The sequence below is a fragment of the Sphaeramia orbicularis genome, chromosome 3 (genome assembly GCF_902148855.1).
Source record: "Sphaeramia orbicularis chromosome 3, fSphaOr1.1, whole genome shotgun sequence".
Lineage (NCBI taxonomy): Eukaryota > Metazoa > Chordata > Actinopteri > Kurtiformes > Apogonidae > Sphaeramia > Sphaeramia orbicularis.
The window spans coordinates 51,779,687-51,796,121 of record NC_043959.1 but is presented as its reverse complement, the minus strand read 5'-3'; the positions used below and the strand labels follow the sequence as shown (position 1 = coordinate 51,796,121).

Below are 16,435 nucleotides of genomic sequence, written 5' to 3'. Positions count from 1 at the left end.
ACAGGCAGAATATTGGCACAATTCCACATACTTCTCTTAAGACATTTGAGGTTATTCATATTTTTTCAGGTTATTCATATGTTGCTTGTAAAAGGCGAGTCTGTAAATGTAAACATTTTTGTGTCATTTTCCTTTTTTTTTTTTTTTTTTTTTTTTCACAGTTTTAATTATTCATAGGTTATTATGATAGTATTTTACTGGTCTGACCCACTTTAGGTTGAATTGACCTAAAATTATTTTGACATCCTTGATTGTTAATGTCTTCAGTGTAATTTCTGCATTTTACAAATTCATCCCGGGGGCCAGATTGGACTCTGTGGCGGGCCGGTTTTGGCCCCCGGGCCACATGTTTGACACCTGTGTCATAGATACTGATGCAAGAACTGAAGTGATTTTGGTTATTATCAAGAAAACATGGAAAATGTCTAGATATCAGCTCTGAAATTAAACTCATATGAGCTATTTTTATTGTTATCATTATATTTGTCAAAAAAAAAGCACCTTTAGTTGTACCAGGCGTTAAAATGAACAAGGAATTGAAGAAAACAAGGGTGGTCTACTAATTTTTTCTGCGACTGTATTTATTTACATGCTTTCATAAAGACCAAACCCCACGTTAAACATTCATGCTTGGTGATATAAAATAAAATATATGTAAAGTCAGTGCATGAGTATTTTCGCATTAGCCTTCTTACACTGATTTCAGCTGGTGGTCCTCGTGTCAACCCCACCTACACGCAGACTTTCTGAAATCTGTCAACATGTGTTTGATTTGTGTTTGATGTTTTCAGTTTTAGTGGCTGTTTTTTGCCATTTACTGGAGTTTCCTTTCACCCCCAGCCTCTAGTCGCGTTGCCCGCCGCTGTCGACCTCCTTCGCTCGTGCCGCCAGCTCTAATGTGGTGACGAGTGAAAAATAACCTCTGGGACTGCATCAAGAAACTGACATGAAATCTGATGAGCCTGTGAACCTTGTAGCCTTTTCATATGTAATTTGTGGATTTTAGTGAAACCTCATGTCAAAACACCTGCAAACACAGAGGCGCTGTGAGACGCTCGCTGTGTATGCGAATACCGGCCCTGTGACACGTACAAGGCTGGTTGGATGCTTCGCAGCTGTATGTTGAGTGGGCATGAGAAATATTTACATTCAAGGCATCAGAGGGCTAACTGTTGACTGATACTGAAGCGTCTGCTGGATGAAACCCAGCCTGTGTTGCACTTCCCTGATTCATGTCCTCTGTGGTTAAAGGACATCCCAGCTATCCCACAATCCTCTGTGGCCTGCACATTAGGCACATACCTCACACCTTTGGCTTTACTCGGGCCTTGTTACAATAAAACTAAGCCTGTGACAACTCTCATCCATTCCGCAGGCCCTCTGGTTCTCAGTGGAATGCCTTTTGCATATTCTGTATTCCAGAGGCCCTGCAGGAGCTGCTCTCCACCACAAATACACCGCTACTAATAACTCAACAAAGCCAACTTGTGTTTTTAAAGCAAAGATTTTATGCAGAAAAACAAAACCAAACACTAATGTCCAGAACAGAATAAGTTAGGATTTTATAAATATCACTGGGTTACAAAAAATGTTTTTTGCAAGTTGTCTAGGTTTTTTCAACTGAATTAGGACCATTTTGCACCGCTAAATCCAAAAATGACATCTGTTTTTTTCAATCAGGTCAGTTTTTTTTTTGCTAATTTGATTTTGAAAAATTTGATCTTCTCACAAAATTGATTACATTTTTGTGACTTTATCAGTTGATTTTTTATATAGTTCTCACCCAAAATAGGTTTTAAGAGAAAAAAATCATTTTCACAAGCACACTTTATGAAACTTGTGACTTGATTCCTGTTAGGTACAATGGTGTATTCACCGCAGATGTAGCAGAATACGTCAGGCTTATTTTTGCAAGATCTTCTAGTCGAAGCCATTTCATTCACCTGTAATATCAAAAAAAAAAACATTAATCATAAATTGGCAAAAGTAAAATCTTCAGAACTCGTTTATTGCAAGAAATATGAAAGAATTTTGTATCATATGATGTGAAAATGCCCATAAATGTAAGCAAAAATGTTAAAAAGCCAATATGTAGCGTAGTTCAGAAAGTTGACCTGATTGAGCAAAATTAATGTGATTTTTGGATTCAGCACACCAAAATTATCCTAAATCAGCTCAAAAAACTTAAACAATAAATTTGTTGTTGACCAGTGTATTGCATCTTTCTTGGTTTTATCCATTAATTTATAATGTGTGAACTGAGTGAGTAATGGAGTGACAAACATAAAACTAATACATAAATACTAATATTATCTTACTAATCGAATAAATTAGCAAGATAAATAACAAGCAAAACCCAGTTTCTTTTGCTGAACATAACACTGGCTTACAGCAGAACAGAGAGGTTGACGTTGATGTTTACATGCGCAAAAGATCACAGTTTTTACTCATGTTCTGAAAAATACTGAAATGCTAATCGGCTAAAATTTACTTAGGGGGTCAAATGAGTGGCCATTTTTGTCAAAAAAAAATAGTTGTGACAAATGCATAGAACTGTGTTGAAATAATGCTAATACATTTGTGCACAGACTACTGATATTATTTGACAGTAGAAGCTATATTTTCAGAAATATTGGATTTTGAATAGCACGTGTATGTGAAAACTTTTGCTGGTGGACGGACGTGACATTACCCATGATGCTCTGGTCAGTACCAGTTTTTTATTAGTAATAAACTTATAGACTTACTATTGCTAATTATCCTGTTATTCATAAATGTTAGTATTGTGGATCTAAAACAATAACAGCTGACACAAAAACACAAAATGGTGGACGGATGTGACGTTGTTACGGATCCCATCATACTGATGCTCGGCAGCCATGTCACCGTTTACACTAATGATCCCTGTGCAAAAACTAGGATCAGAATTATTTATTGTATAGTTTATCATCATACTAAAGAGTAAATAACAATATAGAATTGTTATTTCTTTATAAAAATGCTTATTATTAGAAAACTGTTGATTTAAAAAGTGACGTGTGACATTCTTAATGTATGTATTGGCGTAACATAAGCAGGATGGATCAGCACCATACTCCATATTGAACCTGTAAAAATAAAACATGTGATGTGTAGTGTATGATCTTGTAAGAAAAATTGGGGAATCTAAAAGAATAGAATATTTGTTTTTCAGGTAAATTCAGTTAAAATATAACTTGGCCATTTGTGACATGAAAATATAGCGTTAATTGTGATGAAATTGGACATTTTTGACCTAAAAACATAGTTCATATGACCATCAACATGTTGCAACAGAACTGAAATCCTCTAAATTTGCATAACTTGCATTTACCAACATAAAGTTCCTTTGAGGATTCACTTATATTGATTTCTTATGCACAAAGACAGAAATAAGACTTCTAAGCAAATTTTAGCTGTAATATGTTTTTCATTTTCTTGAAAATATCAGAGAGAATGTTGGACTTAATGTATGGCTGATAGGTGCAGTGTGTTGAAATCTGCAGTAAAATGAGATGAATTTTCTGAATGTATTGTGTAGATGTCCATAGAATCCTCATTAAACTAGAATAATAATATCAGCAGATGCCATGTGGCTTAATCAGAAAAAAAGCTAAAACAGAATATGCTGTTTACATCTGACACCTGTCAAATTTCAGGATACTCTCATTTTCGGGAACAATAGTGTGCATTTAATCCTAATCAATGCTGAAGAGAGAAGAGAGAAGTGCAAAACAAAACTCTAACACAAGCTAAACACAGGTAGTCAGGCAGGCCAGGACACTTCTAATGACTCCAAACCGTCGACATGCAGGACACGCTAAAGACAAATCGATCTGTTCTTCAGTCAAACACTCGGCGTCTCCTCCTTAGCTCTTACTTCTTCTCTTCTTTTGGGATTTGAGCTGTAAATCAAACACATAAATCAGAACATAGTGGTATTAATGGTCTGTTTAAAGTCAGATAGAAAGTACATATAGGTCAACACACAGAGGAAAAATGGCATAATGAATGAATATGAAGGGAATTCTGTAGCATGATTTAAACCAGCTTCTATATAAGACCTAAAATAAAAAGTAAGCATCTGTTGTGATACTACAGAGGCTGATCATACACATACACTGCTGCCCATGAAGTTGGAATAAAATATAATTACCTCTTCTAATGAAATTATTTTACAAATGTGATTTATCCTTCATAAAGTGTGACTGGGAGTCAGTATGTAATCAGTGCATCTGAACAAAAGTGATTATTGATGTGTGTAAATAGGAATAAAAAGCGGAATGTGTCTGAAAACAACATTATTACAACTTTATGGCCAACTGTGTATTTTCTAGTGATGGGACTTTTGGCTCTTTGAAGGGAGCCGTTCAATCAGGAGCCGTTCAAAAGACTGGCTCTTTCATGTTTTTTGCATTATTTTGAAACACCAAAGTTTTAATGTCTAAATAGGCTACATGTGATGATTGACATTACATTTTAAAGGTGTTTAATTGACGTGACAGTAAATATTATCTTACCGTTAAAAAAGAATAGTTAGTTCAAATGTGTGGGCTAAATACAGGGTGACACAAAAAAACGGGAACTTTTTAACAATCCAATAAAACCAAGAGTGATGGAAGAAAAATATTTTATTCATAGTAACTGAAACCTTAAACCATGCCATTTAAGAAACAATGATGGAATTTTCATTTTTTAAAAATTACTTCCTGTAGATGGCGTCCTCCTGTACGAATGCATTCTTGAAATCTGCTGTTGAGATTCCTCATTGACCGCTGCAACATCTCAGCTGGGATACTGTGAATTTTATCCTGAATTCTCTGTTTTAACTCCAGAGTTCTTGGTCGAGTCGTGTACACTTTACTCTTGAGATAGCCCCACAAGAAAAAATCACAAACGGACAAATCTGGTGATCTAGGGGGCCAGGGAACGTTACCGAATCTTAAGATCACACGGTTACCGAACAATTCTCGCACAGCTGCCAATGGTTACTATGGTCACCCTGTACTTGTACAGGCCAAAAAAACAGGAATTTTTGAAGTGCGTATTGGCAGACATGAGCAAGTGGCAGCACTGCGAGACAGTGACCTTGAGCAAGTAAACACAACCCCATTTTAGTAACCATTGGCAGCTGTGCGAGAATTGTTCGGTAACCGTGTGATCTCAAGATTCGGTAATGTTCCCTAGCCCCCTCGATCGCCAGATTTGTCCGTTTGTGATTTTTTCTTGTGGGGCTATCTCAAGAGTAAAGTGTACATGACTCGACCCATCATTGTTTCTTAAATGGCATGGTTTAAGGTTTCAATTACTATGAATAAAATATTTTTCTTCCATCACTCTTGGTTTTATTGGATTGTTAAAAAGTTCCCGTTTTTTTGTGTCACCCTGTACATGACATGAGAGGTGACATTAGGCAAATGCTGGAATTCAATCATTGTTGCTTTCGATTGTAGAATTCGTATCATCTGTGACTGTGACATTTCGCCTGAGCTGTTCCACAAGTACAGTCGGGTGCTGAGTTTTCAAATGGCGGTGCAGGCTTGAAAGATTTTTTTTTTTTTTGCAAATATTGCAAGTTGCATGCTCATCTTTTCTTTCTGAAAAGTGCATCCAAATACTCCTCCTTTTTCTTTGGCTCATTACTCACAGGTGGTCCCTCACTCACTCTCAAACTTTTCTCCGGTTTCGACCAGTCTTCCAGCTCCGCCTCCTCCAGTATGCTCACCTCACGCTTCAAACTGTTGTTTTTTTTCCCTAACTTCTTGCCATGAGACATGCGCAGTGCACAAGCACTCTTTTTTTTCTGCTCGAACATTCTCCTCCTGCCCAATGCCTCCCCAGTGACACTAAACTGACAGGCAATCGGACACTCCCTCCTTAAAAAAAAAAAAAAAAAAAAAAAGATGACTCTTTACAAAGACTCGGTTCCCATCGTTCATTTCAAAGAGCCGTTCAAAAGATTTGATTCGTTCATGAACGTCACATCACTACTGTGGTCTACATAAACTGTAAAAGCTATGCTTGGGTCTGAATTCTTCATTAATTCAACTCCACAGGTCCATCTTCAACCCTATTTCTGAGTAATGACACCAGAAAGGTTGTTTTGAACGCTGGCCCTTTAAATGCAAATGAGCCACTTCATGCTCCACCCCCTCCAGGTTGTTGGCTGTGCTGCTGTGTCCCATTTAACCAACAACTGAACATTTTAGGTAATCGGCTCAAAGTTTGAACATATTTTCAGTATGGACTACAACTGCTACTGGGCGATGAAATTACAAATACCTACCTTGAGAGCAATGTGGAAGTTGTGATGAAAAAAGATATTTATTTGACTAAGGTTTCACTAAAAATGAGTAAAAAAGCAGCTAATATAAACAGGATTAACGTGGACACTCCAAAAGCCAGATCAGATCCTCCTGTTATGGAGAACTTCACTTTATATGTTGAGAACCAAGGAGGAAACTTTCCACAAAAACTGGAAAAATGTAAGATTTATGTGACTATTGACACTGAAACTGTGTAACTGGAGTTATATACTAAACTACATGAATTATAGACGAATGGTTATGTTGATTTTTGGTGTTTGTTTATGAAGTTTTGTGAAAATGTAATAAAAACTTCAGTGGAATTAATATATGCACATAAAACTGCATTTGAGTATTTCTATATTTCCTAGATTACAGTGCAAACTTGTAAAAGAAGTGGTTAACACCTACAGGAGGAGATAAAACCATGAATAATTGTGACAAATCTAAAACATTCATAAAAGAGAGGGGCAGATGTGGATTTTACTCCAGGATCAGCCCGGACACACACATTATAACACATAAATCACAGCTTTCAAGTCTAAAAACATTCAAGTACTTCCTTAAATGCATATTTTCATGTTGGTTTTTACTTATTTTACAAAGTGAAATCTTTATCCTGTGTTTTCCCACATTAATAGTTATGGTGTATTTTATTATACATTGCGGACGTTCACATGAACTTGAGCAGAATGAAGTGAGTGGATAAAAAAAAGTAGGTCAGTGAAATGAGGTCACAGACGTTTCTGTTCCAGGTCCACTCAGCCGGATACTTACGGCGAACCTCCAGTTTACACTCCACAGTGTCCTCTCCGCTGTCGTTGACTGCTTTGCACATGTAAACTCCTCCATCGAACGGACACGGCTTACGGATCTCCAGCGTCAGAACACCTTCTTTACTGAGCATCCGGTACTTGGCTTCATGCGAGATGTCCATCTTGTTTTTGTACCAGGTCACTTTAGGCTGATGAGGTACAATAAATATGTCAGAGGTTTCTTTTACCACCTGTGATTTTTTATTTTGTTTTTCTTGTTATTGGACATTATGTTATGACTCCAGGGTGATAGTAATACAGAGAGAGTAATACTGTTTGACACTTGATATTAACCCTTTCATGCATAGTGGTCACTACAGTGGACACCTATTCTCCAGCTGTTCTCTTGTATGTTCATGGGTTTAGTTGTTTTAGTTCCATGTCCTCCTGAGACCCAGCCATGCATTTTTGTTCTCTGTAGGGGACGAAAGTTTGACAGTTTCACTAAAAAAAATGCTGTTCATTGCGAAGGACATTCCATTAAAAAATAAATAAATGAAAATAATTTTAAAAATGTATCTGAAAAAACTGTTGCATTATGCAGTTTCCAACCAAGATCACTGTTTAATGTAAAAAAAAAAAAAAAAAAAAGAAAAAAAGTGAAAAATGTTCACTTTCCTGGGTTTCAGGAGGATATCATCCAACACAGTGGACGCTCATGCATCATCTACACTGACATTCATACCATTACTGTAACTTTGCTGTTCTTGATAAACCTGATCTGCACTAACATGTTTGAGTGTAAATCAACTGCAAATTTTCTCAAACAAATTTTTTTTTTTTTTGCGTATTATCACCATAACTAGAAGTAGAATATGATAAAATGTGTGAAAACATGAGATTAGCTGCATTAAAATATATATATATATATATATATATATATATATATATATATATATATATATATATATATATATATATATATATACATATGTATGTATTTCATAGTTTTCACACAGTATATCACTTTATGATGATGGGTTTTAAATATGTGTTTCTTTACTTCAAAAATCAAATGCATGCTGTCCATCTGAGTGGACATTTTTGTAACTCTGTGAAAAATAGATTCATAAAAAAAATTAAATTGCATTGTTTTTTTCATGCCTAAATAGGAATAAAAACACTCAGGAAAAAAATCTTGATTAAGGTTCTCATTATTCATGCATGAAAGGGTTAACCCTCAAACATCTTACGATTCTTTAACCTCCTAAGACCCAGGAAGTGTCAGCAAAGTACAAGCTTTTTTTGTTTTTTATTAAATAAGTGCCAATATTGGAAACATCATGATGCAACAGTTTTTTCAGATGCAGTTCTTAAAATTTTCATGGAATGTCCTTGGTGGTAGACAGTTTTCTTTTTTTGTTTTTGTATAAAGTTGTGAAACTCTTGTCCACAAATGTGAACAGAAAACCCATAGCTGGGTCTTAGGAGGTTAAGTTTAACCCATACAGATTCAAATATGCACCGTAGACCAAAACCATCTACTGATGTAAATGTTTAATACCTGTTGATCCAATAGTCCTATCCATACATGTAAATAATTGTTGTAAAATAGTTTATCATCTTTTCATGGTCATCAGATGTGACCCATTTGGACGTTCAGAGGCTCCGTGGTGAACGTGAAAACACTGTCATCTTCTACAACATTGATTCACCAGTAAAACCTGTGGAGTTGGATTAGTGACAGTGGATGGACACACTGGGTTTATGTTCTGTTAATGATATATGTGACCGAAAAAGTCACTTTTTCTTAAATTTTCTCTCCTTCTGCTATAATACCCCTCACATGTAATCACAGCACTGATGATTAAAGTACATGATTAGTAAATTAAATATAGTAAAATACCTAATTTTCACTAAAGAATTATAAAATACAGATCATAATATTATAATAAATGGTGATAAATCACTTAAGAAGGGTTAAATAGAAAGAAAAAAAATATTTGGGAACTGCCACAACAATAGCACTGGGTCTTCATGGGTTAATGGCAGGTAGTATTGTAGTACTTTGGATGGCTCTCAGTACTATGTTGGTCTCTGACAGACAGACATACATTTCTTTTACCTTTTCTGATTTATTTGTTAACATAGTTACTGTGGTTGGGATGAAATCTTTCAGGTGTAAAACTTTTTCTTTCCACAGACCACATTCTGCTACTTTAATAATTATAATAATAGGAACCATCTCAGCCCTTATACCACATCAGTCTGTAATATAGTGATATAGTTGTTGTGATGCTGTAATGTGTGTATCTACTGGTCCTGGTTTCAGTATCATTATATGGTCTCAGTTAAGATAGCCGTGATGACAACTCTAACGTCAGGAGTGTTTTTACTTGCTTTATACTCTTTCCAGTAAAGCAGTGGTTCCAAAATTTTTCCAGTTTACGATGCAACAGACTTTCCTCAGGAGATGTACATTATAAATTGCTGTGATGTCTACATTTTGACAGACTCTATCACTGGTTTTGTCTTGTCTGGTTTTATTTTATTTTTTTTGAGTCTTTCACAGAATTTCTGTCTTGTTGCATCTCCTTCAGTCTTTTATGTAATTTCTGTCTTGCTGTGTCTTTTACTTAGTGTTTGTCTTCTGGGGAATTTTCCATCATTTTCAAGTTTTGCATAATTTTCATCATGTTACATCTTAAACATTACCCTGGTTTTCTTGCATCTTTTAGATCATTTTCATCTTAGGTCTTTTACCTTGGTTTCATTTGATGAATATTTCTCTTTTTTCCCCACATTTTGTTGCTTCTTCTTTTGGTCTATTTCACCTTGTTTCATCATTTATGACTGAGGCCATGCCACTGAGTTTCACAACACTTTATTGAGGTCAACATAAGTTCATATATCATGTTAATGTTGAGAATTTTGCTCCAACAATTAGTGTACCATCCATTAAGTTTTGAGCCCAAATTTGAGAAACAGCAAGAAATTCAGCTCAGATGAAAATCCCTTTAGTTGTTTTTCCAAATTTGTTTTCCCTCAAAACAATGAAACACAATCTCTTGTTTTAGGTCTTTTGAATCTGTAAATATTGGGCTTTGATAAAACCCTGTGAATATGAATAAAAATAAAATCATATGCATTAGATTTGTGCAAAAGGCTGTAAGATTGTAGTTCCTATTTTTCATGGTGTTAATGGTTTTCTTAGTGGGACATGTTTATGCTGAACTCTAAAAAATCACTGTTCTATAAATATCAACATGGGAATTGATGACAAAAACTATTATCCAATCTGCATCTGAGTCACATTCACAGTTGTTCTCCTTTTGACATTTTCATGTAACAGGCTCACTGACCTTTGGGATGCCCCTGACTGAGCAGCTGAGCGTGGCGTTATATCCTGCTATGACGGATCGATTCACTAAAGGGTGCGTGAACTTAGGAGCCCTCGAGAAATCGTGGTCCTTGTAGCTCGGTGGCTTGTACGCAATACCTGAGGAGACAAATCAGGATAAACAGGGTGTATCAAAACAAACTGTACATTTTGAAAAATTACCCCCAGTTCCGCATTTGATAATTTTTGGAATTTTCTTTTATGGATATTGGTAGGTAAGGGACTGGTGGATATTTGTCCAACTTTACAGCCCCAGGTTTTCATGCATGAGTGAGCAGGGGCAAATTGCGCAATCCAAGTTAAAACTGGTTTGTGCGAAGTAGCGGTGGGATTTAAATCCAATCAAAGGTCATGGGAGGGGACAATGGGCATCCATCTTGTTTACCACAAAATTGTCAGGTTACAGCATTAACACTTTGGCCGCCATGTCAATTTCATTTTTTTACCCATGGCAGCTGTTCCTGCCTTTCAAAGTTAATTCAACTTGTTTAGGCCTGAAAATGTCACTGAGGACAGGCCAAGTTAGGGTTAGGGTTAGGGTAACCTGGGTCTGTAAATTTGGACAAATATCCACCAATCCCCTACCTACCGACGTCCATAATAGAAAATTCCAAAAATGATCAAATGTGGAACTGGGGGTAATTTTTCAAAATGTATAGTTTGTTTTGATACACCCTGTAGAACATACAGGCAGAACAAGAAAAGCACTCGGAGAGCGCAGACCTCCGCCAAGGCAGATCAGTGGGCCCCCATGCCCCCCACCCCCCCCACCCCTGATCACCACTAAAATTTAAGAATTTCTTCCTTGTGCCAGTATCAATATTTCCTGAAAATTTCATGAAAATCTGTTCGTAACTTTTGGAGTTATCTTGCTAACAAACAAACACGCACGCAAAAACACAAAGCAAAGCGATAACGATAGCTCCTGGTAGAGGTAATAACATGCATATACTGTGCAAATGGGACCAGTCTTTTCATTCCTACCTGTTTTCTGGATGTAAGCGCTGTCTTTCGTGTTGCAAGGATCTGGGCTCAGACCCACAAGGTTTGTGGCAAAGACACGGAAGACGTACTCATTCCCCATGATGAGGTCCGACACCACACAGTTGGTTCGTCTGTACAGTTCATAGACGGTAAACCATTCCTGCAGATGACACAATGCAGGTCAGGTTCTGTTTTCATCTTTAATATACTGGATTTCATATGCATACAATACTTCTAAGGCCTTTATGAGATATTTACCACAAATATGTTTCCGTATTTGGTTCTCTGATTCTAAATGTTAAGGTGGAGGAACAATCCTGCTTCTGTCATTAACCTCACAACTTAAAAGAACAATATAAAGGTTAAAGGTCAACTGACTTTATTATCCCTGTAGGAAAATTCGCTCTCTGCATTTTATCTATCCTGACACACACACAGTACCTAACATTAGCATTTGAAAAATTCATAAAAAATTTGAACTTTGACATACTTTTCCTAACATGTAATCAGATCTATTCTGGGTCACTGGCAATCTATAAACCACATTTGGTATGAATTCAACCAAGAGTTTTGCTTCTAGAGTATTAACAAACAAACAAAAAAAACAAACCAAAAACAATATCACTTGCCTCCCCTTCGGGGGGTGGGGTAAAAATAGAACACAAGAGCAAACACATTATACATAATAAATTAGAAGTAGGCTAAGTACAAACAGAACTGGGTAAGAAATCCGGGTAATTTAACAGTAAGGTGTGATAATAAACTGTAATGTGCAAGTGAAATGTAACTTTACAGTAGATGTCAGTACAGTAGCATTAGCACATAGTACATGTTTGTAGAGGTGAGCTGCCACTGAAGGAGCTCAGGGACCAACTCCAGATCTTCATCAGCACCGTGGTCAGGAGCACTGACAGGAGAATTAAACTATATGTACCTGTTTTTATACAATAATACATAATATAAATAAATCAGCAGTAAAATAATAAATATGTAAATAAAACTGGCTTGTTGGTTATAAGCATTTATAACTAAGAATGAGAATTAATAAGGCCGACAGTTTGTAAATTGCACACTAGGAATCACATTTTCTGAACACGTTTCAATCGGCCAGAAAGCCTTTAAAGTTTATGGACCATCTAAACCACCTCAGCCGGTCGACAGGCTTAGCTATTAACTACAAGGTTAGTAGTTGGATGTCCTCAAACTCTGTCACCAGTCAGTAAGACACTTACTAAGCCAGCGGTGTCAAACATATGACCCAGGGGCCAAAAGGGATCCACCAAAAGGTTCCAATCTGGCCCAAGGGATGAATTTGCAAAGTGCCAGTTTCACTGAAAACATTAGTGTGTCAAGGTTATCAAACTCATTTAAGTCAGGGGCCATATACAGCGCAATCAGTGGCGATATCTCACAGACTGCAAGGGAACCCCGGCTTCCCCTAAAATTACGGAAATTAAATGGTTAAATATGTTTGGTTGTGTTGACATTTCATTGACTACAAATGCGTTCGAACACGTTCATCTCACAGACGAGTTCGTTCAGAATCAGCTTTATCACAAATCAACGGACTCGATGTTGTTCACTTCTCATACATTCTCGTTGCGCTGTTTTCTCATTCAATCTCAGCTCAGTGCATTTGCCCGTAGACGCTCAGCATCCATGCACTTCAATGGGACTGAGTGGAACAGTTTTTTTCATTGCCTCAAAACTGGACAGTAATTGGATAAATGCCACAATGTTGTCCTGCCCCCGGATGCCAGGCATCTCTGGGGGTGAATGGAGTTGTGGGCGGAGCTTGGCTGGGCTGGACGCCAGGATTCCACGTGCTGATTGGAGGATCAGTCGAAAGGCTGAATCCTGTTTGATTGACAGCTAGTTTGAGATCTGCTCCTTCACTGACACAGTTCAGTTTAATACCATCGCGCATTCTGCTGTGAAATCAAGAGAGAAACTACTACGAAATTACTTGTTCATTTCTTGCACTGTAAATAAAACACACTCACTGGACTTTCTTGTTTCAATTTAACATAATTTTAACGTTTTCTTGTTTACTTGGTACGATAAGGTCGCGGACCATTTTCTCAAAAAGGAACGGAGGGACGAATTTATGTTTAAATAACTTGACATTTTTTCTGATGTAAGCCAACAATGAGCTTCCCCTGTCTGAAAGACGAGCAGCCGCCACTGAGCCCAATGTGATCTCAAGTAAATCAATAGCATAATAACCTATAAATAATGACGACTCCAAAATGTCATCTTGGTTTCATGTGAAAAAAGTAAATTATATTATGAAAATATTTACATTTACAAACCATTTTTTCACAATAAAATGTGAGTAACCTGAATAAATATGAACAACTTAAAATATCTGTTACCAAATGTTTTATGGATTTGTAGATTGTAAATTGTGTTAATAATAAGCTGAAACATAGTATGCTTGAAATTGCACTTATTTTTCTAAAGTAATTTCAGGGTGTTCAGGTTATTCACATTGTCATACTGTAATTGTACTTTTTTCACACTAAAACAAAGAGAAAACAAAAGGGATTATTATTTATAGTTTGTTATGCCTATTATTTTACTGGTGCGACTCAGGATCACCTTGTGCCATATGTGGCCCCTGAACTAAAATGAGTACGACACCCCTGCTTTGAGCTCTGAATCACTCCCAGTGGGTCAATGAGGTCAAACTGACAATGATAAAAAAGATGGTCTGAGTTTGGTTCAGTGTTTTATTTGCTCTATTTGACAACATCAGCAGCTGTTTAGTTACTGGAAAAGTCCAGATTAATTTTTTAGGCACGTAAGTGAAATAGGATATGGACAGACCTGTAGTACATGTGCAAGACTTTTATATTTATACGTAACTATCTCTGACATCCAGCAGATACACAGAGTATTGTCATTGGTAACATGATAATCACCGTCCTCAAGGTTGTGTAAACAGATACAACTGAAATTAATGTGATCTAATAATGACTCCAGTGAAACATGAACAGTGTGTCAGCGGTCATGCTGCGCAAAGGAACAATGGCTCTGTGTCACCGTACAGACAATCCAGACCAGGTCAAGGCTACAAGGATAAGATTAGGACATTCCTGGCGGCCTCAGTTCTGGCAGCTCGAGGTGCTGCGTGGTGGCAGTGGGAGCTTTAGTCGGAAGGCCCATGATGCATTGCTCCTGAACCACGTAGGAAATTAAGCGTTCAGAGCTGGTTGATTACAGTGTGTGAGTCTGAAAGGAGGTGAAAATACCTCAAAGTGTTACATCAGCTTCACATGTTCATACGTATTCATGAAAATAGGATTTCGGTGTCATTTTTGTGACTCAGTTGTAGTTTGGTGACTGTGTGGTCAGATGTAAAATAAAATGATGGAATGACTCATTTTCAGAATTTCTCAGGTTGTTTACTTAACCCAGTACTACTTTTGTGGCTGTTCCCAAATTAATTTTTCTCTTTATTGAACCTTTCTTTAGTGATTTATCACCATTTATTATGACATTAGCCTCTGTATTTTGCGTTTTTTATTTATTTATTTTACTTTTTTGTTCAGTTTAAATTGTGTCTTCTCCTGTATGTAATTTACTGAACATCTGTGGTCATAAAACCTCACATTGAAGTTGAGGGTTATTATATCAAAAACAGACAAAACTGAAGAAAAAGTGACTCGTTCAGCAAATACATCAATAACTAAACATAAAAACAAGTGTTTCCGTCCACTGTCATTGACAACTCTATTGGTTTTACTGAATCAATGTTGTAGAATATGATAGTGTTTCCACGGTAACTACAGAGCCTCTGAATGTCCAAATGGGTTATATCTGATGACCATGAAAAGATGACAAACTGCAAACTTCTAAAATGTTTAATACCTGTTGATCCACTAATCCTATCAATACATGTAAATAATTGGTGTAAAATGCAGTTTGTCATCTTTTCATGGTCATCAGATATGACCCATGTGGACGTTCAGAGGTTCCGTAGTTACCGTGGAAACACCGTCATCTTCTACAACGTTGATTCACCAGTAAAACCCATGGAGTTGGATCAATGACAGTGGATGGACACACTGGGTTTATGTTCAGTTATTGAAGTATTTGACTGAAAAAGGCACTTTTTTCTGTTTTCATAAAATAACTTTTGAATTAAGTCTGACTTTTCATTAACATCTATAGTAACAAGAAAAGCACTCAGAGAGCACAGACCTCCGCCAAGACAGGTCTGCCCCCCCCCCGATCACCACCAAAATATAATCATTTCTTCCTTGTGCCAGTATCAAAATTTCCTGAAAATTTCAAGAAAATCCGTCCATAACTTTTTGAGTTATCTTACTAACAAACAAACAAACAAACAAACAAACAAACAAACAAACAAACAAACAAACAAACAAACAAACAAAAACAAACAAACACAAACAAACAAACAAACACAAAAACAAACACAAAAACAAACACACAAACAAACAAACAAACAAACAAACACACAAACACACAAACAAACACACAAACAAACAAACACACAAACAAACACACACACAAACAAACACACAAACAAACAAACACACAAACAAACACACACACACACACACATGTACACACACACACACACACACACACACACACACACAAACACACAAAGCAAAGTGATCACAATACCTCCTGGCGAGGTAAATATAGGAAATTACATATAAAATAAGTGATTTACAGTGAAAAATGCAAAATATAGAGTATAATATTATAATAAATGGTGATAAATCACTTAAAAAGGTCAAATAGAGAGAAATAATCATTTGGGAGCTGCCACAGAAGTAGAACTGGGTCTTTATGGGTTAAAGCTGTGTGACTTTTTGAGATTTATTTAAGGCCAAACCCTCCAGCGGTCCTCACAACTATCCCTTTCCCGTTGTGCTCACACACCTTGATCCCACACAGGTCACACAGTTTCACTGGCTGATCACACTGCACACACTCAC

At 36.7% G+C, this 16,435-nt stretch overlaps 1 protein-coding gene across 1 annotated transcript in view; it reads right to left on the bottom strand.

Annotated features, from left to right (window-relative positions):
- Nucleotides 1–3,382: 3,382 nt before the first annotated feature.
- The window catches only part of mybpc3 (myosin binding protein C3), a 71,206-nt gene continuing 58,153 nt past the window's right edge, over nt 3,383–16,435 (bottom strand). The window contains exons 28-31 of the mRNA XM_030159809.1: nt 11,463–11,622; nt 10,441–10,577; nt 7,101–7,287; nt 3,383–3,923 (exon numbers count right to left, since the gene is read on the bottom strand). Of these exons, the coding sequence (XP_030015669.1) occupies nt 3,895–3,923; nt 7,101–7,287; nt 10,441–10,577; nt 11,463–11,622 (513 nt within the window). The 3' untranslated portion in view covers nt 3,383–3,894. The remainder of the gene's footprint in view (nt 3,924–7,100; nt 7,288–10,440; nt 10,578–11,462; nt 11,623–16,435) is intronic.